Consider the following 25,567-nt stretch of genomic DNA (forward strand, 5'->3'; position numbering starts at 1 on the left):
TTCAGCAGTGCGCAGCCCAGCACGGAGTGATGCGAGGTCAGCATGAACCCGCACACCCACCGTGAGCGTCGGTGAAGGGCGCTGTGTTGCCCTCAGTTCTAAGGGTGCAATCCTTTGCCAGCTAACCCTGGGGGAATGATACGAATCAAAGCAGCATCCGGCCTCTAGTGAAATTGATTTTTTTCTTCCACTACAAAAAATGTAAGGTATAAATCTTCCTATGGTTACTAAGTCAATATGCAAATGGTATTGATAGGGAACTATTGGCATTAAATAGATTTATTTATTTATTTATTTATTTATTTTGCCTTGCATAGGTTCTCATTCACACCTGTTACTCGGGTACATTTGAATACTTGTGCTTAGACCTCTCAGAGAACCCCAGAATGATGCATTGGAACCACCAGCAAATGAGAAGTCACAAATAAGACACCCTGGCAGTGAGAGGTTTCACTGGCCACGTTCTGGCTGCCATGTTTCAGAGGGTCACCTTTGTGGCTAAGCAAGTTACATGACCACCTTACATCCAGGTCCCTGTGGGGTAGCCATGACTGAGGCATGGTGTATTCTATCTCCTCGGAATGCAATCTTGCCATTATTGCACTTAAAAAATGGCCTAGCGCTGGATCATGGCCTAGCAGATCCCACAGAGCCAACTGTGCGGTTTGAACTCCTGTCCCAGCAGCGTGAAACACATGCCAGGCATGTGCATGCATGCCCCAGATCCAGACAGGATGGAGAAAGGGAGGAGGAGGGATTGCGTCATAACCGTGGTCTCCTCCCTCTCTCTCTCCCTGGCATGCACGTGCACCCTCTGGCAAATGGGGAAAAAAAAAAAGTTCCCTGGCTTTGCTTTCAATTTTCCCTCCGAGAGTTTCAGTCCCACCTTGAATGTGCCCATTCCTTCCCCTCTGCCGTTACTGATGTTCACACAGTTTGGTCAGCCTTAGCTTGGCAGGCCTGCCCTATCGTGGTGCTGTTTTTCCCAGTCAGTCAGAGTCTCACTCCCCTTTTAGGTCTTTCACACGGAGGCCTTGCTCCTCACACTGTTGCCCTTTCATTTCACGTGCCCAGACAGGATGGAGAAAGGGAGGAGGAGGGATTGCGTCATAACCGTGGTCTCCTCCCTCTCTCTCTCCCTGGCATGCACGTGCACCCTCTGGCAAATGGGGAAAAAAAAAAAGTTCCCTGGCTTTGCTTTCAATTTTCCCTCCGAGAGTTTCAGTCCCACCTTGAATGTGCCCATTCCTTCCCCTCTGCCGTTACTGATGTTCACACAGTTTGGTCAGCCTTAGCTTGGCAGGCCTGCCCTATCGTGGTGCTGTTTTTCCCAGTCAGTCAGAGTCTCACTCCCCTTTTAGGTCTTTCACACGGAGGCCTTGCTCCTCACACTGTTGCCCTTTCATTTCACGTGCTCCTGCACACCTGTGTGCACACCTGTGTCTGCTGCAGGATGAACTACTACCTGTCGGGCGGCTTCCACCCCGTGGGCTTTCACGTGGTCAACATCCTCCTGCACGGCGGCATCTCGGTGCTCCTGGTGGACGTCTTCTCCGTGCTGTTCGGCGGCCTGCAGTACACCAGCAAAGGCCGGAGGGTGCACCTCGCCCCCAGGGCATCCCTGCTGGCTGCCCTGCTGTTCGCTGTTCATCCCGTGCACACTGAGTGTGTAAGTACCCTCGCTCCCGGCATGTGCGTGCAGAGAGGGAAGCGAGAGAGCATCGTATGTCCCCTCCCCTCCTGCCACAGGCTCCCTCGTGCTCTCATGCCGATTCCAGAGCTGCACAGAGTGTCTATAAATAGAACGCTCCATAAGCGCCCGGTGAGACACTCAAGCAGTTATGTCGGGTCAACGGCGTCTCTCGTAGGAGAAAATGCAGATGCCACATTGGTGGAGAGTGGATGGTCAAGGTGGTGTGAGCTCCGCTGCTGAGCGTGTGTGACTGCGCCGCCATGGAGGTGGAGGTGGAGGTGTGCGTGTTGAATAGCGCCTGGCTTTGGGGTCAAACTGCCGAGGGTTCGGATGCAGTTTTTCTATGTTAGCCGACAGCTTTCTGATTTACAAAATGCTTTCATATACCAAACATGATGTCCTCTGTGACAGCAGATGGGCTGGCATCACAATTTGTACCTCACAGGTGACAGAACGGCCTGGGAGGATACAGAACAGACATGTCCAGGGTCAGCTGCAGGTGGATGTGGGATAGGACGTGAATTCTGGGCGTCTGAGGCCCGCGCAGAGGCGGTGCTGGTGTGTTTAGGCTGAACTAGAAAGCTGGTCTCCACACCCTCCACACCACACTCTTCCCACCTTCTGCTCTGCCCTCCCCCTGACAGGAGCTCTCCGGTGGGCTTATCTCTATTCCCCTGAGTTGCTGCTCAGTGTAAGGGGTCTTCCAACAGTTCCCAGAGGCCATCTCGTGGGCTGGTGCTTAGAAACTGGGTCCCACCTGACCAATCACGTGGTTCAGTTTGCGGCCTTGTGACTTGAAAACACCCTGGTTGCATCCATGTGTGTGCCTCGAACCCCAACAGAAAGGAGAAGGAAAGAGAAGGGACTGCAGCGTTACCTCCTCCCATGGGAGGGGGAGGCGCTTTCTCGGTCTCCCTCTCTCTGCTGAATACACATGCCTTCTGGCAAAGTAAAAAAAAAATTTTTTTTTCACAGAACATACACTTGTACACCAAAATAAAACTCCTACTTTTAATTCTATTTTTCCAAAACTTTTCGGAGTCTTGTGTATTTGGTACAGATGGTTCTGGGATTTACCAGATTATTTGTGAGGTTTTCAGGAACCACCCCACCTCACCACCACCTGAGCCCTCTGAAAATGTACATCAGCGTGTGTGTTCAGGTAGAAGATTTCATTTTAGTCATCGTTCTGTGAAGATGAAGTACCGGGTATACATTTTTAAAAAAGAATTATTCGTATATTATTATTATTATTATTGAGTTTGCTATAGGGCACATGTGCTCACCAGAGAGAATGAGAGAGGGAGAGACAGAGAGAGAAAGAATGAGAAAGCAAGCCACCAGGTGCAGGGCTCTAACCGGGGTCAGCCACGTGGGAGTCCAGCGCCTTAACCACCACCCCCGCTGGGCCCTGACCTGCCTGGTAGAAAGCACTGCACGTACCTTATTATCGATATTATTGATACATCTACATTAGACTTCTGCATTTCATTGGATGTAAATTTCTTCATTTAACCAGTTGTCGTACTGAGCACCTTAAGGTCAGTTTCTAAGTGTTGAGCAGAATTCCTGTTTTTAGCATCTAATTTTATCAAACTGTTATTCAGCGTCAAGAGAACCGTGGAGTTCTCCTCTGTTCTCCTAATACCTTTTCGTATTTTCTTTTCTTTTTTACTTGATAGGCTGGGAATTGCTGTTGTAACATTTAGCTCATCCTGTATTTCTACCTGCCTAGGAGCAAATTCAAATTTGTTTCAACCTGAATTCTCTATGGTCTAAATTTTTGTGGTTACCTAGAATAGTGTCCACATTGATCGTAACTAAATGGATCTCCAGAAAGTACTGAATCCTGGTTTCACTTGTCTAATTTAGCATGATCTAAAAAGCAAAATGAAGTATTGGAAGTATTCACCAAAGGAAGTTTTCTAAAATTCTGATTTTAAGTATTAAGAAATTGGTTTTCAGAAAGGTTTCAAGTGCCAAGAAGTATAATTGGATGTGCTTATACGCACACGAGAGCACACGCACGCACACACACACACACACACACACACACCTCTCCAGATAAATGCAATCTGGGAATGTGTTAATCTTCAGAGTCCGCATCCCAGATCTTTAAAAGGAAACGGAGGCAGGCCTTGCTGTCGGCAAGATGGAGTATTTGAAAAATCCCTTCATCTCCCCCCGCTCCATTCCATGACAGTCATCCAAACTCAGATTTCAGAAAATAGTTACGGATCATTTTAAGACAGATATTTTGTATGTTCACCCTTCATCCTGCTACTCACTTGTTATCTCCCACTCTCCATTTTAAAATTCCACCTTTCCAAATGCACAGAAGAGCAGAACACTCACGAAGGCAGGTGGCAGGTGGCAGGGAGCCCCCTGCAGGTGAACTGGCTGCCCCAGGGACAAGCCCTGTTCTCTAAGCGCCCTGGGCACAGTGTCCCCAGACTGCATGTCTGTCCCTTGCAGAATAAGGACAAGGATCTGGGTAGTGAATGTGCCTCTCCTTGCATTCCCTCCAGGAAGGTAGTGGCAGCGCAGGACCTCATTGCGTTCAGGGTCTACCAGTCTGCACCGTTCACTGAACATGTTTTTATCCACTACAGATAAGCTCCTACGTGTTTCAGTTTTCTAGGGTGACCAGCCATCCACTGTGCTGATGAGAGTGGCTGGGACTTGCAACTTGCTGTTTTAAAGCCAGTACAGGCCCAGCCATGGTGGCTCAGGTGGTGGGGCACTGCTGTGTAGTGCTCAAGCCATCCGGGAAGGCCAGGGCTCAGATCCGAGGCCACCTGATTGCACAGGGTGTGCCTGTAATCCTGGCTGACTGGAAAGCTGGGGGCCGACTGTAGCATGTCCAGTTGGGGGGGTCCCTGACACTGTCTCTGTGTTTCTCTCTCTCTCTCTCTTTCTCTCATGAAGGAAAGGAACTTACAATGAGAACCAGAAGCCCCAGATAAGCCAGGATGAGCTGGTACCAGCTACCTTTGGTGCTACCTTCATTCTCTGATGGGTAGTAAGGTCATCACCCCCTGATACTTGCTCCCCAACTGATGGGAGTGTCTCTTCTTCCCAAACATGCCACCCCACATCACCCTGGCTTGTTTTCTGATTACGGGTAAGGCCTCTGGCAGACCAGACTCCCCTGGAAGGAGGACAGCTGAGGAGGCTGTCCAGCCCCGGGGCTGTTTGTGGCTCAGCCTCCCATACGGCCTCAGGGTGGAGGCCCCCGGACTCTCTCCAGACATGAGTGCCCTGTGTTGGATTTACTTTTCTTTTTCCTCAGAGCATTGTTGAAGATGTCCAGTTGCCTGAGTTCTGATATCAAAGAGAGAAGCTCAGGTCTCCTTCGGGCGTGCCCGTCCAGTGAGCCCAGACTTAAATACACAAGGGTTGGGGGGTACTTTCCCCCTCGCCCCTCTTCCCAGTCTTTCCTACGACCCTGTACAAACTGCTCCTTTTGGAGAAGCAGCAGTATTCCCCACGTTCTGGATTCAGGGGGATCATAGAGATTTCTGAGAACCCTGATGTGAGTGTTTCAAGTTATTAAATAAGGGGAAAAAACAGCCTTTATAGAGAAGTTGGGCTGAAAATATGGATTATGCAAATATCAGGAAAGAAAAAGAAAAAAATCTTTTCTTGTTTATGCCCATTCTGCAAAGAGCAATTAGATAGTCTCTCCTTGCATAGTCTTTTAACATTTTTCCTGTGAAATTTCTAATTACTGTGCCAAAAATTCACTGTCAGAACTAAATAATTATTCTCTTATTGAGAACACATACCAAACTTTAAAACGTTTGTTTTTATATCAGACAATATATGCATGTTGCTTGAAGTCTTGAGACTGTTTTCAACACTTAACAAAAAGAAAAGTGTTTCCTTGAAGATAAGCGAATGCAAGCGGCCTAGCCATGGAGGTTGCGGTCGTGGCGCTGCTCTGCAAAGCTGCGGCCACGCGGAAGACCAAGCTTCTCTGGACTGGCTTCAGTTACTTTCCCTTCTCGGAGGGCTCGGGTTTGGGTGCGTCCTCAGGCAGTAGACAGCCTCAGCTCTAAGGAGCTCCTCGCTGCCCTCTCCACTCTGGAGGAGGCCTGCAGAGCCAGGATGCTCTGGCTGCTTCCTCCCTCTGGGGGCAGCAGAGCTGACACCCTGCTCCCTGGAGGGCCCGTGGTTCTTCTTCCTCCTTTCTGCTCCTATTTATAGAAGCCCCCCCCCTCCTCCAATGCCCGTGGGATGCCGAGAGGCACTAACTGAGCTGCACCGTCCTGCCAGGCTCAGGTCTGTGTAGCTGCAGCCCTGATTATTTGACTGTCTCCCTGACTGAAGTGAGTTTCCAGCCCTGGGTGTTCTGGGACTCATTGCATATTCGTCTCATTCATTAAAAGCCCTGTGGGTTAACCCTGCAGCTCGCTGTACTTGTTCCTTCTCGCTGTACTTGTTCCTTCTCGGTCTGGATTCCACCTGTGTGGTATTCACAGGTTGAAGTCTTCAGCTGTTTAGTAAGACCTTTTAGCCACTGTGTGACACCACAGGCTGCCACTTATGCTCCCAGCAGGGGTCAGAACTAGAGGGGGCAGTGGACTCGCATTGCCGCATTGCCATGGTGGAGCCTGTTGTAGGGGAAGTAAGGATTTGGGTAATGAACACACCTCTGTTTACATTTATTAGAAAAAGTGGTGGTAGTGTAGGCTGCTCCTTAGCAGATGCTTCTAACAAGCATTCTGCTGTAGCACTGTTTTTGTTCATGCACTGGAGAATCGCGTGTAGATATAGTGGGTTGTCGGAAAACTCATGACGCATTTTTGCATGGGAAAATTTAAAAAAAAAAAAAGTTATGACTTTTCTGACAACCCAATAGTAATTTTCATAGTCATTATTTATTCTTTTTTCTACATTTTATCAAACAGCCCTTTAGTCCAGCGGTCCTCAACTTTTTCAGCACTATAAACCAGTTTTGTGAACGATAATTTTTCCATGGATGCGGGCGTAGGGTGATGTTTATGGGAGTTTATGAAAGCATGCAACCTAGATCCTTCACAGTGGGGTTTGCAAGCGAGTAAGAAAGCAAGTTCCCAGGTCTGGGACTCAAACCACGTTCAACCATGTGCAAGTCCAACGCCTTAACTACCATGCCCCCATGAGAATTTAATGTTAGCACCAGTCTGACAGAAGGCAGACTCAGGCCATAATACAAATGATGGGGAGCGGCTGTAGATACAGATGAAGCTTCACTCACTTGCCAGCCGCTCACCTGCTGTGCAGCCCAGTACCTAAATGGCCACCGACAGTGCCATGGCCTGTCTGCATCTCACACGTCACTTATCTGCTCTTTGAGAAATGAGTAACTTTGAGCCTTAAAAGCCACGTCCTGTGAGCCACAGCAAAAGCTTTGCCACAAGGCACCATCAGGGGCTAAATAGAAGAATCCCACATAAGCTAGACCCACACTCATGAGTGGAATTCCATGTCTTACAAGACACTTGGAGAATAGTTCTTGGAGTCATCAGACTGGAAGAAATAAATCCAGATTTTTATACTGCTTCATTTTCACTAAGTAGAGGAAGGGAGAGGTATAGTTAGCATGTGGGAAATGGGGGCAGGAGCATGGTAGAAATGTTATTCTGTTTTCATCTTACTTACCCTTTTTGATACATTTGGCTTTAACCCTACCCAGTCAGTGTTGATCTGAAGGGAGACAAAGATGGCAGACACAGCTTGGAAGGATTTCTCCTGTATCTTCCCTTTTCTGCCTGGGGGCTTTTATCACCGCTTTCCCCCTTTATGCCCCTCGTGTTTCCAATCAAATTTTAATTTTTAAATGTCGTGCCACTCTGAGCCGATCACAGTTTCCAATTGAAAATCCACTGTGGAGCCATCAGAAGCCTGTCTCTGGAGCTCTTGAGTGTAGCGTGTGGAAGAAGAGGACCTTGACTTACATGCATGTACCTCAGCTCATGCCCGGCTCACACAACAGCTACCAGTAGGTTCAGACCAATCTGGTTTTCTCTTGGAAGCATATAAATCAAGTTTTAGACCAAAAGGGAGTAGAGAACCAGTTGTAAGATGACACCACAGGGTTGCACAGCTACCCAGATTATTTTAATAGGCGACAGTCTAGGAAGTTTCTTGTTTTATATGTCTGAGGAATTTTTTGTATTTCCTGAGCTTAAGATTTGCTTCAATGTTTTTTATGTAAATTTTTTTTTCTTCCCTTCTTTTAAGGTTGCTGGTGTTGTCGGCCGTGCAGACCTGCTGTGTGCCCTGTTCTTTCTGTTGTCTTTCCTTGGCTACTGCAACGCGTTCAGAGAAAGTAAGCATCATGTCTGCCTTCTTCGCTTTCCACCTCTGTGTTTCTGTCCCGTTGATTAGTGCGTAAACAGATGGGCGATTACCCATCATATCCGCTCCTCACTCGGAGGGAGTGTGGGTCAGCAGGTGTCAACTCTTCAGATACATCCATTGACTCCGTTGCCTTTTTGGTAGTGGAGAATTCTAACACGGGTAAGACAGAGCTGTGACATCATTGCTGTGACACATGAGGGTATCCCGTGGGGGGACAGGTGAAGCCAAGGGCGGGAATAGGAGCAAGACTGCCGAAGTAGTGAGACTGAGTGTTGCTGTTTTATTTCCAGCACAATTGTTGGGTTGCAGACTGTGCCAGGCCAGGTGGTGCTGTTCTGAGGTTCCATGTACTTAGAGCCCAGCCATCCCGCCATAGTTTCCAAGGGTGAACGAGAGGCCACGCAAGACTTTTCATTCACTGTCTCTCTCCATCCGCTCCTGTGCAGACTGTAGCCCCCTGGGGCTCAGGCCGTGTCTTGGAGCACCTGTCCTCCACACCTGTGGCTCCACTAAGACCCAGCAGAAGGGTGACCCCAGTGGCCCAGACTGCGATGCTCACTTGGCATAGTCCTACCCAGCTACATCCCACCCCTTCCTGAAGCGCCTTGGTTTTCTGATGTATCAGGGAGTTTGGGGATAGCTGAATGGGACGGCTTCAAGTACAGAGGATGGGGGTGGTAACTTTTTTCCTGAGACTGTACATTAAGGTAACAATCCGACATGTCCCTCCCTTGTGGGATAGGGATCTCCCTGCCTGTGATGATGATGGTGAAACTCCCAGGAGACACACGACCTCAGGGGTCTGGGGAGGCCTCATCTGCCCCGTCACCCTATGAACTCAGCTCAAGCACGCGGCTTTTCTGTGAGAGTGTGAGTCAGTCACGGAAATGGGAGGGAGGGCTCCGTGTGCCCCCTCGCTGTGAGGTTCGTGGCGAATAATGTTACATCACGATCTGAAGTTGGCGATGAAATACGAATTTTCAGGTCATAGGATGCCTATGTCATCAGTCGTATTTTTCCTAGAGAAAATTGAGATCTGTGGCTCTTCTCAGAGACGATGCTAAAGTTTCCTGAAGGATCATGTTATTGATTTTAACACAGCCTCCCTTAAATAACAGCTCCCTATTCTGAATGATGGCAAAGGCATCTGAAATCCTTTTTGGAGAAAGCACTAAATGTTGATAGATTTACTATGTGGGATCATCATTTAAAAGATACAATAGAACCATTCACTACTTCTAAAGATTGCTCTTGTGAAATAATGGAAAAAATATCATGAGACTAGAAAGCCTTGTACCATGTAAGCTGATGTACCTACTAGCCTCTTTTATGAAGTCATCTCAGAAGGGTGGGAAACTAAAGACATTTTATATTCTTTTCCCGGATCCTTTTACTAAGCTTCCCTCTGTTTCAATTTATACATGTATATATTCCGATAGATGTATCTTTTCAAATTCATTTTCAGTTATAAAATTATTTCCAAGAGCCATCCATACCAAAGACAAATTTCTTCATAAAGCCTTTGAAAACTACTACCAAAAGTGACAGAGCTTGAATGTGTGCTGGCTTTTCAGTGAGTACTTTGATTCATGAGGAATCGGTGAAGTACACTTCAGCACTAAGGCAAAGATATTAACTGTAGGTAGCAACATGGTCTTTCTTTTCTGGTCAATAACATTCTTTTAGTACATATACTTTAGAATTAGAAAGAAATGATTAGTTCGTTTTGTTTTGTTTTGTTTTGTTTTTTAGAGAGAGACTTTTGCTACAGGGCATGTGTGACCTAGAGAGGCAGGAAGACAGAAAATGAGAAGTCACCCCCTGCAGGGGATGGCCACGCCACAATCCTTCTCCTCCATTCTGCTCTTAAGATCTTGGGCATGCATGCACATGCGCCTGATGTGAGTTCCGAGCCACTGGGTCCAGAACTCGAACCACAGTTGGCCATGTGGGAGTCCAGTGACATAACCATTATGCCACCTGCTGGTCCCAGAAATGATTAAATTTTAATGTTAAGTTTTAAAATGATTTCAAGAAAGTTCATCCAGAAATACCCAATGCTTGTAAGCTGATCATAGTGGCAGATGTTGCTTGTGTGGAAACCCTTTTGAGGTTATGAATAGATTTTCATTTGGTTGAAGTTATCCAGATCAGATAGAAGAGACATACATGGATGGGTTAGGAGGCCTTTAAAGAAGATTTCTGTCGGCCTCTTGTCCTCAAGCTGCCTGGTTTTCCTAGGGTCTGTTCTTCTGTTTACTTGAACCGTCTGAGGGAAAAGGAAAGAGAAGGTTAAAATGGAGCCTACAGCGTCACCTGCAGACGTGTCTCTGGTCCGTTGCGGTCACCTACAGCATTATTTGGTCTTTGGAAAATACAAAGCTCTGGTAATTTGCTCCTCACACCTCTCCGGGCCTCAGTGTTATTATTGACCCTGGGAGTTGTTATTGGCATGGACTTTTGTGCCCTCATATGGTCCACACCTGCCCAGACAGGCTTTGGGGTACAGATCGTCAGGGTTTTTTCTCAGGGGTTTCACGTCGGTCCCTCACACTGCAGTCTCCATCATGTGGAACTGGTTCTCACTGCTGCTTTCTGTTCCCACCCGTCGTCCCCATCACAGACGGACAGGACGACGGAATTCTGCCGCCCAGCCTGTTGCAGGTCATGCACAGCCGCCTGGATCCTGGAGTGGGGCCTCAGATTCACTGTGATAGGTTCCTGGGGGGCAGTCGCCTGGGGTTCTCTGATCCCTCCCCAGTGAGGTTCTGTGCTCCACATCCCTCCCACTGTCACTTCAGGTCCTTGGGACCTAGTGTGTAGTCCCAACCACCTTGCTCCCCAGCCAGGGAGTGCCAGAACAGCCTCTCACTCTGCCGGCCACTCTGCCACCCCACACCTCCTTTGACTACTTACCCCGAACCTGGGGCTGATGGGAACTGATGGAGCCTTTCCCAGTCTCTGTTGACAGAGGCCTGTTTTCTGCAACTTTTTTGTTTCTGATTTTCCACCGACCTTTTAAACATGCTTAGAATGGAATGTGCTGCTTTGTTTATAGATAACTCTGTGAAATAATCATTAAATGCCATGTTTGTGTTTGACTTCACACATATGGTCCTAAGAATCTCTTTGTAAAACAAGGAGCAAAGTTTTCACTAATAATTCATTCACAGAGAAGCACTGGGAGCCCCGGGTGCAGAAATTGTTCTGGTTAAGACATTTACGAAGAGACAATCTCTGATTTTGTTTTAAAATAGCATCAAGACTTACCAATTATCGCTCATGCTTCCCATCACTACTAATGAATCAAATTCTAAGGGTGTTTTTGTACCTGCATCAGGTGCTAGAGATACAAAAACTAGAAAGAGTCTATGCTCTGAAGGGGCTAAGTCCCGTAGACTTTCATTAAAATGAAGCTGCCATTGGTGCCAGCAGGTGGTGTGGAGGGTGACGTGACTGGGTCCCACATGGCCAACTGTGCAGTTTGAGTCCTGGATCCAGATTCTAAAAGCATGCTGGGCACATATACGTGTGTGCCCAGAATTCCAAGGAGAATAATGGAGGTGAAGGGATTGCAGCATGGCCATCCCCACTGAGGGGCGATCACTCTCTCTCTCTTTCTGTCTCTGGCAAGAGCACATGCCCCATAACAAGTAATAATAACAATAACAATAAAGCTGCCATTCCTGAGCAGCAGACTGCTCGGGTTCTCTGCGTTCCTGTTGACTTGTCGTCTCCATTCCCACCTGACAGTGCGCTCAGCAAGCCCCGCCTTTTCACGGTGCGCTGTGCAGAGCGGACGGCCGCGGCCTTCGTGCTGATTGCTCTCATCTTCTCTCTATTACGTCCCTCAGCCCACAGAGCAGACACTAGCGGACAATCGGATGTGTGTATTTTCCATTTGGAATTTGAGATATCTTACAGAAGAATCTCACGGTTTCACTTTTCCCTGTCTACACGGGGCAGACTGTACGAAAAGCAGAAGTACGGTGACAGCTGGTGTGTGTTGTCACGGCAGTATGAGCGCTCGTCTCAGTGGCCCAATTCAGAGCATCGGAACTCTCCGCGGCCGGTTAGTATGTGTTAGGATACAGGTGACAATGCCATTTAATGTGCAAAGTGACCTGGTCTTTGTGCTGTGTGGATCTGAACACAAATTCAAAGAAAGGTCTCACATTAGATACGTATAAACTTGAAGTTCAAGCAAGGTTTTTATAAGCAGAACAGATTTAATATTATTTTATAAGTGAACAAAGAATCGAGGACTCTGCAATGAATGATTCAGTTAGTTAAAAAGCTCTTTCAGAGGTATGTAACCTCATTAGCTTCTTTACAGTTACAATGTCTGTGTTAAAAAGCCCTAGACAATTTTTAAGACTGTATAAGCAATTCCGTGGTAACTGCTGGAACCCTGGCATTTCCAGAAAATGAAAAAATATGCCCAAAACATTTCTGGGGCTCTGCTAGTTTGTGTGTGTGCCAAAACAGAATGTCTCCAGGTAAGACTTTTCACGACAGGATCTCTAAAGAAAAAGAAATGGCCTTCTACAGGAAGCATACCTTTTCTTAAAAAAAAAAAAAAATCAGTAAGTCAGAGGGACTTGAGGGTGCACTGGGTATCTCTGAATACCCCAAATGAAAAGTTATTCTTAGGATGAGTCCTTTTGTCAATATTTACATCTCTCTCTCTCTTTCTTTTTTTTTGGGGGGGGGGTTTAGAGGTTTTTGCTATAGGGTGCATGCGCTTGCCAGACAGACAGAGAGAGACAGAGAGACAGAAAGCGAGAAATCACCCCCCAGGGGGGATGGCCACACCGCAATCCCTTCTCCTCTCGGGATCCTGGGCACGCATGCACACGTGCCTGGCATGAGTTTTAAGCCATCAGGTCCAGGACACAAACCGCGGGGGTCGACCACGTGGGAGTCCAGCGGCAAAGCCATTATGCCAACTGCTGGTCCCTTTACATCTCTTTTAAAACCTGGTGTTTCTGATTGGATACAGATCATCTCTGAATGAGAATCTTGCTAAAAACAAACAAACAAACAAACAAAAACACACCTATGTTTCTGAACAAATGTCTTATTAAGTGCTGGCTTGATTGTCAATACCTTATTTAAATCTTTGTTTTATTAGAGTTAGGAGTAAGAAGAGAAATTTAGTCAGTCTGTTGTACAGTGGGGAAGAAGGAGTCTTCCGGAGGGAAATAGATTTGCTACAAACCTAGATGAGTATTTTAAGTTCGAAACCATTATGTATTATATCAAAAACAAGATCTCGGGGCCAGCAGATGGCATCATGGTTATGTCACTGAACTCCCATGTAAATGACCATGGTTCGAGTCCCAGACCTGGCAACGTAAAACTCATGCCGGTGTGGTGTGTGAGTGCCCAAGGTCCCCAGGGGATCTGAAGAGAACCACCCCTGGGGGGTGATTTCTCGCTTTCTGTCTCTGTCTCTAGTGAGCGCATGAACCCTATAGCAAAAAAATCAAAATAAAAATAAATAAAATCTCAGTTGTTAAGTTCTCAGACCTTACTTATTAGTATATGTCGCTCCTCTTATCCTAGTTCAGGCACTAAAACATGATCACTCTTTCTTCTGGGATAGCATTCCCTCATATTTTCAGTCTGATTTGAGATCTCTTGTTTCCTTTGACTTGAAATCATGGTGCTTCAAAAACAGGCCAGCTGCCCAGCTCCTGTGCACAGGACGCTGCTTTTAGACATGGGGCCCTGGGGTCGTTGTGGTGACTTCTGACAGTGGTATTCTAAGGCATTCCCTTCTCTGAGCCTTCCTGTTTTTCTGGGCTCTCCACTGCCTGGTCTTCCCAGCGAGGTCTCCAGTTTCTCAACGGCGAGCCTGACTTCTTTCATCCTGTGCGTGGAGCCGGGTCTGGTTGGTTCCAACTTCTGGAACGGGAATCTGATGCTCATTGTGTAGCTCTGGCACATAGCGCGCCGTGGCCACCTGTCGGGGTGGCGTGGTTCCCACACACAACACGACGTGCCAGTTTCAAGCAGGGGAGATGCCAGGCATACGTGGTGAGGAGGGGTAGCTCACACAATGCGACGCTTTTTCTGAAAGGAGATCTTCCCACTGGAAAAGGGTGCCAAACCGAGGCACATGCTTCATTAAACTGATCACATCTGTTGGCACTTGTGGGTGTTAGCACTGACACGTGTCTTTCTATTATAGCTCTTTTTTTTTTTTTATTGTGCTCTCTTCACTCCATTAGCCTTTGCCTCCATTTACCTAAGGGCTTAAATGATCTTAGATAATAGAGACATTGTACACAGAAACAAGAGCAACATCATCAAGGCGAATCTCTAGTAAGTTCTGGATCATAAACTGTTGATGTTTGCTAATGCTGCATAATTATCCAAGAGCAACTTGCCTTCTTGAGAAATGAGACGTGTAGCACAGGATAAAAAAAAAAAAATCCCTCTCCCGCATTGTCTCCTGGGTCATTGGTGCTTAAAATTTAGCAATCTGGAAGAAGATAAGATGGAGAATTCAGTGCAGAGATGCTTACATAGAGCCATGCCCTAGTTTGGATCCCCTCTCTTGGGAAGACTTTTCTAAACAAAGATATTCATAAATGCAACAGCATTGGAGGCAACATCTGTCTCATAGGATTTATTTTTACTGTTTTTTACATTTCTAAATTTAAAATTAAAATAATTCATTTTCCCTATTTTTTTTATATTGCTTAAGTATATTTCTTTTTTTTTTTTTTTAAGGGGCTCTTGGAGCCAGCAGGTGGTGTGGTAGTTAAGGTACTGGATTCCCATATGCCCGACTGTGGGTTGAATCCCGGACTCAGCAGCTTGAAAATCACGTGTGTGTGTGTGTGTGTGTGTGTGTGTGTGTGTGTCCCAAATCCCAAGAGACAATGGAGAAGGGATTGCAGTATGGCCATCCCCGCTGGGGAATGATTTCTCACTTTCCCTCTCTCTATTTCTTACTGTCTCTCTCTGGTGAGCTCACTTGCCCTATGACCCAAAATATCCCTAAAAAATATGTAAATAAATTAATAATAATTCTCTTACATAATGGAGATTCTTCCAGTATAAGGGGATTTAAGGGGACCAGCATGTGGCGTGGTGGTTGAGGGAACTGGATTCCCACATGGCTGACTGCAGTTTGAGTCCCAGACCTGGAGGCTTACTTTCTGGGGCTGGCAGGCGGCTTGGTAGTTAAGGGTGCTGGACTACCACGTGGCTGACTACGGTTCAAGTCCCAGACGAGATTTAAAGACCAAATTAAAAGTAAAGAGATTTGGGATCAGCAGGTGCTGTAGCGGTTATATCACTGGACTCCCACATGGTCGACTGGTTTGAGTCCCGTATCTGGTAGCTTGAACTCACCTTGGGTGTGTGTGTGTTGCCAAGACCCCGAGGGGAGGATGGAAGACAAGGGATTGCAGTGTGGCCTTCCCCTGGGGGATGATTTTTTACCCCCCCTCTCACTGTCTCTCTGTCTCTCTTTTCAGGTAAATCACACGTGCCCTAAGGCCAAAACCTCTAGGGGGGAAGAAAGTGAAAATAATTGACTTCTGGATGTATTTCTTCACACTGAGCAAACTATTAGCTTTTTAGTATTAAATTACATCTCATATTCGCTTAAGAAGTAGGGTAGTAAGAATTCTGATAGACATGGTCATGAAAGTATTTATTGAGTCAACAGATCCTGACCGGGTGCCCGCTATAAGCGAGGTGGCCTACTGTTATCTGCCTTCGTTGTCTTATTGAAATACTCAAACTTGGAAATGAAAGATTGACTTGCATTCATTGCTAAGTGGGAACATAGCCACAAAATCACAGTCCATATTCATCTAGATTATGCTATACTTTGACAGTTATTGCATCAGCCACTTTGGCAAACCGAGACTCAGAGTAAGACTTACCTTGGGGAATTACAGAAACACTGGAGCAGGTCGTCCTAACCCAAGTCCTCTAGGATGGGCTGTCCCAGAGCTTGGAACCAGTTTCTATTTCTTAGCAGGTCTTTTCTGGGCCAAGGTCCTGGAAACACGTTAGCAATGCTGTGTATGTTGGCTTCAGTTAATCCTATGGTACCTAAAGGAACCCTCTGGTTCACTCTAAGAAATGGTTTAAAAGTATTGGTTAAATTAAGCTTTCCAGGTTGGATTCTAGAAAACTTGAAGTATTTGTGAGCGCTTAGGCTTCTGTGTTCTGATAAAATACTGAGTAGCTACTTGGATAGAGACTGGGGTTTGTGAAGGCCAGGATTTGGAGAAGCTCATTTCTTATTTCCTGAGTTCTCAGAGGCACAGTGGAATACACACAGAGCCGTACCAATCATTTACCTGTGAACATGTCTATGATCGTGGTCTAGACACTGACGAGCAGTAAAAGCCACGACAGGAACCGTGCATGTCATTTTCCATTTTCCAGTATCCACATTACAAATAAAACACGTAAGATGAATCTTTTTAAAGAGGTTTTTAACTTAAGACGCGTGTGTTTGCTGGAGAGAAAGAGGAACAGAGACAGTGAGAGGAAAAGTGAGAAATCACCCCCCCCCCAATGGGGATGGCCACACCACCGTCCCTTCTGCTCCATTCTCCTGGGATCTTGGGCACGCAGGCACATGTACCAGGAATGATTTTCAAGCCACCAGGTCTGGGGCTCCCACCACGGTTGGCCATAAGGGAGTGCAGTGACATGACCACTACACTACCTGCTGGCCCCAAATAAGATGAAGGAGAGAAAGAGGAACAGAGACAGTGAGAGGAAAAGTGAGAAATCACCCCCCCCCAATGGGGATGGCCACACCACAGTCCCTTCTGCTCCATTCTCCTGGGATCTTGGGCACGCAGGCACATGTACCAGGAATGATTTTCAAGCCACCAGGTCTGGGGCTCCCACCACGGTTGGCCATAAGGGAGTGCAGTGACATGACCACTACACTACCTGCTGGCCCCAAATAAGATGAAAGATACATTTCATTTAATTAGCTCAATATATCAAAAATATCATTTCAACATGTAATCAACATAAAAATGCGAAATACCTTATATGAATCTTTTCCTAATCTTCAAATTTGAGTGTCTATTTTGTAGTTATAACACAACTCAGTTGGCACTAGATGAATGTCAAATGCCTACTAGCTGCCCTGGCCACTTTCTTGGACAGTGGTAGGTCTAGAATGGGGTCCTGTGCATGTGACCCTGTCACGGGCTTATAACTCTGACAACTGAAATTTTGCCATGGATCTGACATTGCCAGTGTTTTAAAAGTGATGCCGAATGTTCCATAGCCACAGAAATTGAAGAAACTTCTTCAGCAAAGAAATGTTTTCTTTGTCTGGAAACCAGCAGTTAGCGTAATGGCTATGTCGCTGGACTCCCACGTAGTCAACCGCGGTTCACGTCCCGGACCCAGTGGCTTAAAACTCACGCCGGGCGCGTGTGCGTGTGTGCCCAAGATCCCGAGAGGAGAATGGAGGAGAAGGGATTGCGGCATGACCATCCCCCCTGGGGCGTGATTTCTCGCTTCCTGTCTCTATGTCTCTGTCTGGCTGTCGAGCGCACGCGCCCTACAGCGAAAAACCTCTCAAAAAAAAAAAAAAAAAGAAATATTTTCTTTGTCTTTGATATGTTTCCATACTTGTTGTGTTCAAAGCAAAATCAGATATCTGAGGCAAAATTAAAGACTACCACTCTTTGAGAAGCACTACAACAGAGGATTTGAGAGGTAGAGGGAGTTGAGTTTAAAAGAGCTGAAATTACACAGAGAGGTTAGAGAGAAGACTGTCAGCAAATCAGAAGGCTGTTCTTCTGTATGTTATTTTTCTGTATCCAGTTAAATCTCTGATTTAGCTATATGTTGTTTTTATGAATTTAAGTCATTGAATTTTTTCAAATTCAATTAAGTCTCCAATCTAGCCATCTGGGAAGAGAGCCATTTTAAGTTCTAGACAACAAGTGGGACACGAGCCTGTCACTCTCACACGCGTGTAGTGATTTGCAAGCAGAGTGCTTGCCCATGTGGTCCTGTGGGTGTTTTTTTGTTTGCCTGGTTTTTTACCACATAGTGCATGCACTCACTGAAGAGAGACAAAGAGACAGAGAAGGAAAGTGAGAAATCACCCCCCGAGCAGGGAAGGCCACACAGCAATCCCATCTCCTCTTTCCCCCCTCGGGATTTCGGACATGTACGCACACGTACCTGGTGTGTGTTCTAGCCACCAGGTCCAGACTTGAACCACTCAGGTGGCCATGTGGGATCCAGCCACCTTAACCACCTCGCCTCCTGTCAGTCTTTTCATGGAGAAACTGGGAACCATTTTCCATTTTTCAAAGGCCTCTGTTTCACAGGAGGGAGATTGAATCCACATGACGTCAAGAAAAATACAAGCTAGTTAGTTTTCCTCGGAGGAGATGTAAATGATCGAAGGATTCGCTTTTGAAATTGAGAGCAGGGACCATGTTGTTAGGAAATTCACTGAAAAGCATGAATGCAAATAGTGGGAATGCGAAAGGTTCATCAGCCCAGGCAGTGGGTTGGTAGGGTGGGGTGGGAGCAGGGGCCACTTGGTTCTTGGTGAACTACTGAACTGAACGCCAAGTTGGCATGAAAACCACGGACCATTTCTGGGCCCGGAAGGGCCAGGAGCCAGGGCTGGGTGGAGTGAGAGTGTTTGACCTGTCCCTTTGTACATGAGACCCCACAGTAATTAACAGGGTCATTTTAATAGGGGTTCTTCAAGGAACTCGTGGAAATGCTTTGTGCATGTTTGCACTATGCATGTGTTTCAATGTCTTTATACCAAAATAAACTTATTATTTAATTCCATTTTCCACAAACTTTTTCAAAATAAGTATTTATTAAATTTTACTTATTGTTATGTTCTTAAACTTACTATAGATTATGTGCACTCACCAGAGAGAGACAGCAAAAGAGAGAGAGTGAGAGAGAGGGAACATGAGAAAGCAAGCTAACAAGTCCGGAATTTGAACTGCTATCAGCCACGTGGGAGTCCAATGTCTTAACTGCCAAGCTACCTACTAGGCCTCTACAAACTTTTTGAAGTCCACTTGTGTATTGGGTTGTCAGAAAAGTCCTAGCATATTTTTTCTGTGCAAAAATGTGTCATGAATTTTCCAAAACCCAATAATTAAGCTTCCATTTACATGTAAGTTGCTAATATAGAACTAGCAGGTAGCATGGTGGTTAAGGCACTGGATTCCCACATGGCTGACCATGGTTTAAGTCATGGACCTGATGAAACCACACGTGTGCATACATGCCCAAAATCTCAAAAGGAGAAGGGATTGTGGTGTGACCATACTCACTAGGGGGGTAATTTCTCACTTTGCCTCTCTCTGGTAAACATATGCACCCTATGGCAGAAACCTAAAAAAACAACAACAACAAAATTGCTAATATGATAAAATACTGAAAGTGGGTCAATCCGACTCAGGAAAACAGTGTGGGCAGAGGGGCTGCCTGCACTGAGACCACGTTCTGTGGCTGCAGGCTGGCACTGTGAGCCGGGCTCCCCAGTTTACCCAGAATCCTGTGCTCTACTGCTGACATATGGGGGCCCTTTCCCAAACCATATCCCGATAGGAATTAATTGCCATATTAGTTTTAAGGTTATTTTGGCTATAAGTTTTTTTTTGAGAGGTTTTTGCTATAGGGCACGTGCGCTCGCCAGACAGACAGACAGACAGAAAGCGAGAAATCACTCCCCAGAGGGATGGCCATGCCGCAATCCCTTCTCCTCCATTCTCCTCTTGGCATCTTGGGCACACAGGCACACGCACCCAGCGTGAGTTTAAGCCACCAGGTCTGGGACTCGAACCACGGTTGACTACATGGGAGTCCAGCAACATAGCCATTACGCTAACTGCTGGTCCCTTTTGGCTATAATTTTTTTTTAAAGCTTGGGTGCCTACCAATACTTGTCTACTAATGAGTGCTAACAAATATCCAGACAAAATAAATTCAGATAAATATGTCAACATTCAAATTGGAATCATGCTTAACTTGTCAACTTTTTTACCTCATAACTGTGACCTGTTGGTAGCACATATAGAGAGAGTAATTAATTTCTGCAAGTAAAAAGATCCTTAGTTTGCATGATGGAACTAAATACCCTGATAGGCGGTGGTTTCCGGGGGAGGACTTGACTGAGCCATCTGGAATCTCACTGCTCCAGGGTAGAGTGAAGATTTAGAGTTTAGGGAGGTGGGACCGAGCTCTGCATAGAAAGAATAGCCTAGGAACCCAAAGCTTAAAGAGGAAATGGACTATGCTATGAAAAGTTAATTCCATCACTGAGTTACTGAAGTCAAGGTCAGATGGCCCCCTGCTGGAAGCATCTTAGAAAAGACTCCGTTGTTTCTGTCATTGCAAGGAGATGATACGCAGAAGCTCTAAGAAGCGCTATCAATACCTCGATCACGATCTGTCAGGAACTCAGTGCTTATCTCACCTCTTTTAGTAGGTAGTAGGTACAAGTAGAGTATCCCTAATCCAACAATCCAAAATCCAAAAACACGCTCCAAAATCCAAAACCTTTTGAGTACCAACGTGACGTCATAAAAGGAAAATTCCATACCTGACCTCATATGACAGGCATCAGTCAGAACACTGCAATACAGGCCGGAACGTTACCTAATGGTTAAGAAACCCAGATCCCACATGTCTGGCTGTGCAGTTCAAATCCTAGCCCCAGTGGCATGATGAACACCCTGGGAACACGGGTGTGTGTGCCCCAAACCCTGACAGAACAGAGAAGCAGAGGAAAAGGGATTGCAGCATGACCATGCCCTTGGGGGAGGGTGCCTTGTCCCTCTCCCACTCTGCCTCTCTGACAGGCACACATGCCCACTGGCAAATAGTAAGAAAAAGGAAATAAGCTGTAGTAATACAAAACTCTTATATGACAATACCTTCAGGCTATGCGTATAAGGTGTGTGAGAAACATATGAATTCTGTATTTAGACTTGGGTTCCAGCCCCTAGCCATCTTACTGTGTATATGCAAATATTAAAATTCTTTTTAAAAATCCAAAATCTGGTGGCCAGGAAGTGGCATGGAGGTTAAGGCAGCTGTATTCCACATGGATGATCTGCAGTTCAAGTCCTGGACTCAGCAGCTTGAAAATCACACTGGGCATGTGTGCGTGCATGCCCAAAATACCAAGAGGAGAATGGAGGAGAAGGGATTGCAGCATGGCCATCCTCCCGGGGGATGATTTTTCACTTTCCCTAACTCTCTGTTTTTCTCTGTCAAGCACACACACCCTATGGCAGAAACTAAAAATTAATTAATTAATTAATTAATTAATTAAATACCTGAAAGACTTCTGCTCCCAAGCTTTCCAGACAAGGGAAACTGAACCACAGTGACTTCATTCTGCAAACACAGGTTGCCCTTCCACAGCCCATCGGAGCCGCTGGTCCAGTAGATTGTTAAACTGCTCCTCCGAGCCTGGCAGGCCCAGCAAGGCCTTGCGAGCAAGCTGGTGGTGGAGGGTGGCGCTCAACCCTCGGGAGCAGCAGAATCGCCTGGGGAGCTTGTTAAATGGCTCTAGTCCCCATCCTCAGGACTTCTGAATCAGCTGGTCTGGGTGCTAACGAGATCCGGGCCCAGGTCCAGGGACACACACTTTGAGTAGCACTAGTTTAGGACACTGGCTGTCAACTGGGGAGGTTCCCCGCCACCCCTCACCCCAGGACATTGGGCAATGCCCATGATGTTTTTGGTTGTCACACATGTGAGTGGGGATGGAGGGATGCTGGCATCTCATGGGTGGAAGCCAGGGGTGCTGTTACACATCCCAGGATGTACAGGGCCACGCCAAGAATCTAACCACCCACATGTCAGCAGAGCCAGCTTTGGGAGACCCTTTGCTTGAAGAAGCACCAAAAATCAGGTTTTGTAAGAAACTGCAGAACGCTGTGTAGACTGGGATGAGGGCAGAGTAGGGGGCTGCAGCCGAGTCTGTTTATCTGGGCATTGGCGAGGGGCACCGAGGTGACTGAGATAGCCGCTGCTCTCAGGGGCAGTGGGGCTTGCAGACATGCCTCGGCATGTGTAGACCGTTTGCTGTCCTGACTGTGAATGAAGCTGGTGACAGCAGGAAGGGACTGCCTGGGAGGGCGGGTCGGGGCTGCACAGCCTGAGTGGCACCTGACAGCTTTATCGGGTGGGCAGGTTGTGCCTGGCCGTTCCAGCCTGAGGGAGCAGTGTGGGCAGAGCACAGGGAGGACGTGCTGAGTTGGCCGGCGTGCCTGGGGTGGAATGCAGACAGAGACACTGGACAGGTGCCGCCGGCCACACCAGCAGGGCCCTCACAGCCACCCCCTCCAGGGTAACTTTTTACCGAAAGTAGCACCACGTGTCGTTCACATCAGAGTTAGCCCTGCTCATGGTTGAAGGGGAGTCCAAAAGGGCTGTCATCTTGACAGACGTCTTGGCTTGCACATAGAACGTGTGGAGTTCAAAGCCTGTCCCATCCCCAGGCCAGACCCCACAGGCTGTTGGCAGGACAGAAAAACCTTCCATCCAGGGGCTTTGGTGCTTAGTTCTCTTTTTTTTTGGAGAGGTTTTCACTATAGGGCACGTGTGCTCACCAGATAGACAGAGAGAGACAGAAAGTGAGAAATCAACCCCCGGGGGAATGGTCACGCCGCAATCCCTTCTCCTCCATTCTCCACTCGGGATCTTGGGCACACACGCACACGCGCCCAGCGTGAGTTCTAAGCCACCAGGTCTGGGACGCGAACCACGGTCGACTACGTGGGAGTCCAGCGACATAGCCATTACACTAACTGCTGGTTCCCATACTGCTTAGTTCTTAAGTGGCCACAACACTTGATGCCTTTCCTTTAGGGCTGGCTGTCTCACACTTGTCTACAACTGAGCGCTCTCCTGAGCAAGCAGTTAGTGGGACCCTCGGTGTACCTTTCCCACTGTTTGATGTGCAGGGCACATGTGTGCCCCGAGTGCTGCGTCAGAGGTGCGTGGGAAATTCCATCTCCCTCACGCCGAGGGAGTCTCACTGAGTCCTGAACAGCAGACGTGTATGGAATGCTTTCTGTGGTTCTGGCACATTCCAACAGATCATTTGATGTTTGTCTTAATACATGCACATTGTCGGCGTCGACCGCAGGGCTTGGCTCTATCTAAGGAGGAAGAGGAAAGAATGAGACAGAGACATAGTTACAGTGGACACAGGCAGCCTGAGCCTCGGTAGCCCAAGCCACCTGTGCCGTCCAGACAGACTGGGCGCCTTTATTTATAGGGCAAAGAGACACTACATATGTGTATTTCATGACATTCCATAGGTATCTTGATGTGTTACAGACAATAAGAAGCAGGTGCCCAGTGAGAAGGTAGAACCCGTGGTCGCCAGGACTCTTCCCGAGAGATCCACAGAGCTCTGTCAGCGATTACTGTGTGTTAGCTGTTATTGGACTACTCCCACTCCATTTGCTGAAGTCAGCGGCACTTAAGGTTTCCTTCTGCGGCTGAATTTCCAAGGTGGATGGCCACCTCTCTGCCAGCATTATTACTGCCCAGGTGACCACTCTGTCACATCATTGACAGGGCTGCTTATAGTTAAGGGGATAAAAGAGAAGATAGGCCTTTGGAGAAGCTCGCCTGGGAGCTCCTTTGTCTAGCTATCCTGACTCTTAAAGAATTCTTATAGGGACCAGCAGTTAGCGTCATGGCTATGTCTCTGGACTCCCATGTAGTCGACTGCGGTTTGAGTCCCAGACCCAGTGGCTTAAACTCACACCCGGCGCATGTGCATGCACGTGTGCATGCGTGCCCAAGATCCCAAGAGGAGAATGGAGGAGAAGGGATTGCAGCATGGTCATCCACCCTGGGGAGTGATTTCTTGCTTTCTGTGTCTCTGGTGAGCATATGCACCCTATAGCAAAAACCTCTTTAAAAAAAAAAGTATGAGTTTATTTTGGGGCACAAAACTTTATTGAAATTCATGCATTATTTTTTTATAGAATGCATTTTCATGAACTTGTTGAAGATCTTGCATGTATCTTGAGAAGTAAGGGACATTGTCCACATTTTATAGATGAGACCATTGAGACTGAGCATGTGTAACTTGCTCCATCTGTAAGAACCGGAATTCAGACCAGGAGTTCTGGCTTCAAGTAGGACCTTTTTGGGTTGTTTTGTTTTGTTTTTGTTTTTGTTTTTGTTTTTTCTTATTTAATTTTTTTTACATTTTTTTATTTTTTAATTTTTATTATCATCATAATCTTCTTTATACCACATTGGCTTACATATAATTTTTACAGTGTATTACAATGCTTTTTCAATAGGGAATGCCATGCATGTCAGTCAATACAGAGACATTAATCTCCCCGCTTCAACATTCAATATCTTTTCTATGTTTTTCCCAATCATCATTATTGTTGTTCTAGTTATTTTTTAAAACAGTCAATCACTATTTCTCATTTTGCTTGTAAAAAGACTTTACCCATCATGAAATACTTCTCAGACCAATCCAGTTGAGAATACTATACATGTCATCAACAGATAATAAACCATGTCTGTTTCTCACTAACGTCCTGCCTCTCTATTGTTCTCTTGCTATCTTTCTCTATCCTCTTCTCTTCACCTCCCCCATTCCACACTGTCCTATTCTCATTAAGTACCTTCACTGCTTTTATGTCCTCCAATTTTTCGCTCTCTACCATAGAGTGTGGATAGTCGGTATATATTGAGTGGATACATACAATATCTTTCTTTCATAGCCTGGCTTAACTTCACTCAGCAATAGATCCTCCATATCTGACCACTTTCTATCAAATGCCAAGGTCTTGTTATTTTTTATGGCTGAGTAGTATTTCAAGTAGGACTTTCTTTGGGCAGCTCCTGATTGGATCCTCTAAGTTGGTTCACTTTACCCACTTGCCATTTTTAATATTAGTTCATTTATTTAGAGGAAGGGCAAGAGCTTCACAGAGGAAGGACAACGATGAGTACTATGTGCAGCCTCCCGCCCTCCCCAGCAGTTCCGCTCTGGCCCTAGTCGCACGCCTGGCCCAGCAGACTGGGTACAGCAGATAGGGCCCTCCTCAGAGGCAGTATAGGGACCGGCGGTTGTTACTCACACTCCCACCATCTGAGCTTTGCACATGATGAGCTTTTTACTCCCTGTTAATACTCGGGTCCCCATGCACATTGGCAGCCCAGTCAACCTGAGCCTTTACCTGGCCCAAGTTCAAGGTGGGGTCCAACCCTCTGCCTGTGTCCATGCATCCATCAATAGCAGTCTGAGCTGTCCCCCACCAGGAGCAAAGCAGACCCATCCCAATGGGATGCATCAGCACCCCGATGTTTAGCAAGCCTGACTCCTGTCCCTGGAGTAGATTCTCAGAGCTGCTTAGGCACTCCCAGCTCCTCCATCAGGACAGCTTGAAACTAGGTGGATAGTTTGCCATCTTGGGGGGAGTTCTCAACACCACCTGCCAAAATGGTCTAGTAGGTGACTGGCAGGTTGGGAAGAAGGAACTT

The 25,567-nt window shown here is 46.7% G+C and overlaps 1 protein-coding gene across 3 annotated transcripts in view; it reads left to right on the forward strand.

Annotated features, from left to right (window-relative positions):
* TMTC4 (transmembrane O-mannosyltransferase targeting cadherins 4) overlaps positions 1-25,567 on the forward strand; it is a 72,987-nt gene that overhangs the window by 11,586 nt on the left and 35,834 nt on the right. For all 3 annotated transcript variants that reach the window (XM_006141516.3, XM_027776227.1, XM_027776229.1), the window contains exons 4-5: positions 1,453-1,669; positions 7,922-8,009. In XM_006141516.3, coding sequence (XP_006141578.1) covers positions 1,453-1,669; positions 7,922-8,009 — 305 coding nt within the window. The remainder of the gene's footprint in view (positions 1-1,452; positions 1,670-7,921; positions 8,010-25,567) is intronic.

Source organism: Tupaia chinensis, unplaced genomic scaffold (genome assembly GCF_000334495.1).
Source record: "Tupaia chinensis unplaced genomic scaffold, TupChi_1.0 Scaffold000057_1, whole genome shotgun sequence".
Taxonomy (NCBI): Eukaryota; Metazoa; Chordata; class Mammalia; order Scandentia; family Tupaiidae; genus Tupaia; species Tupaia belangeri.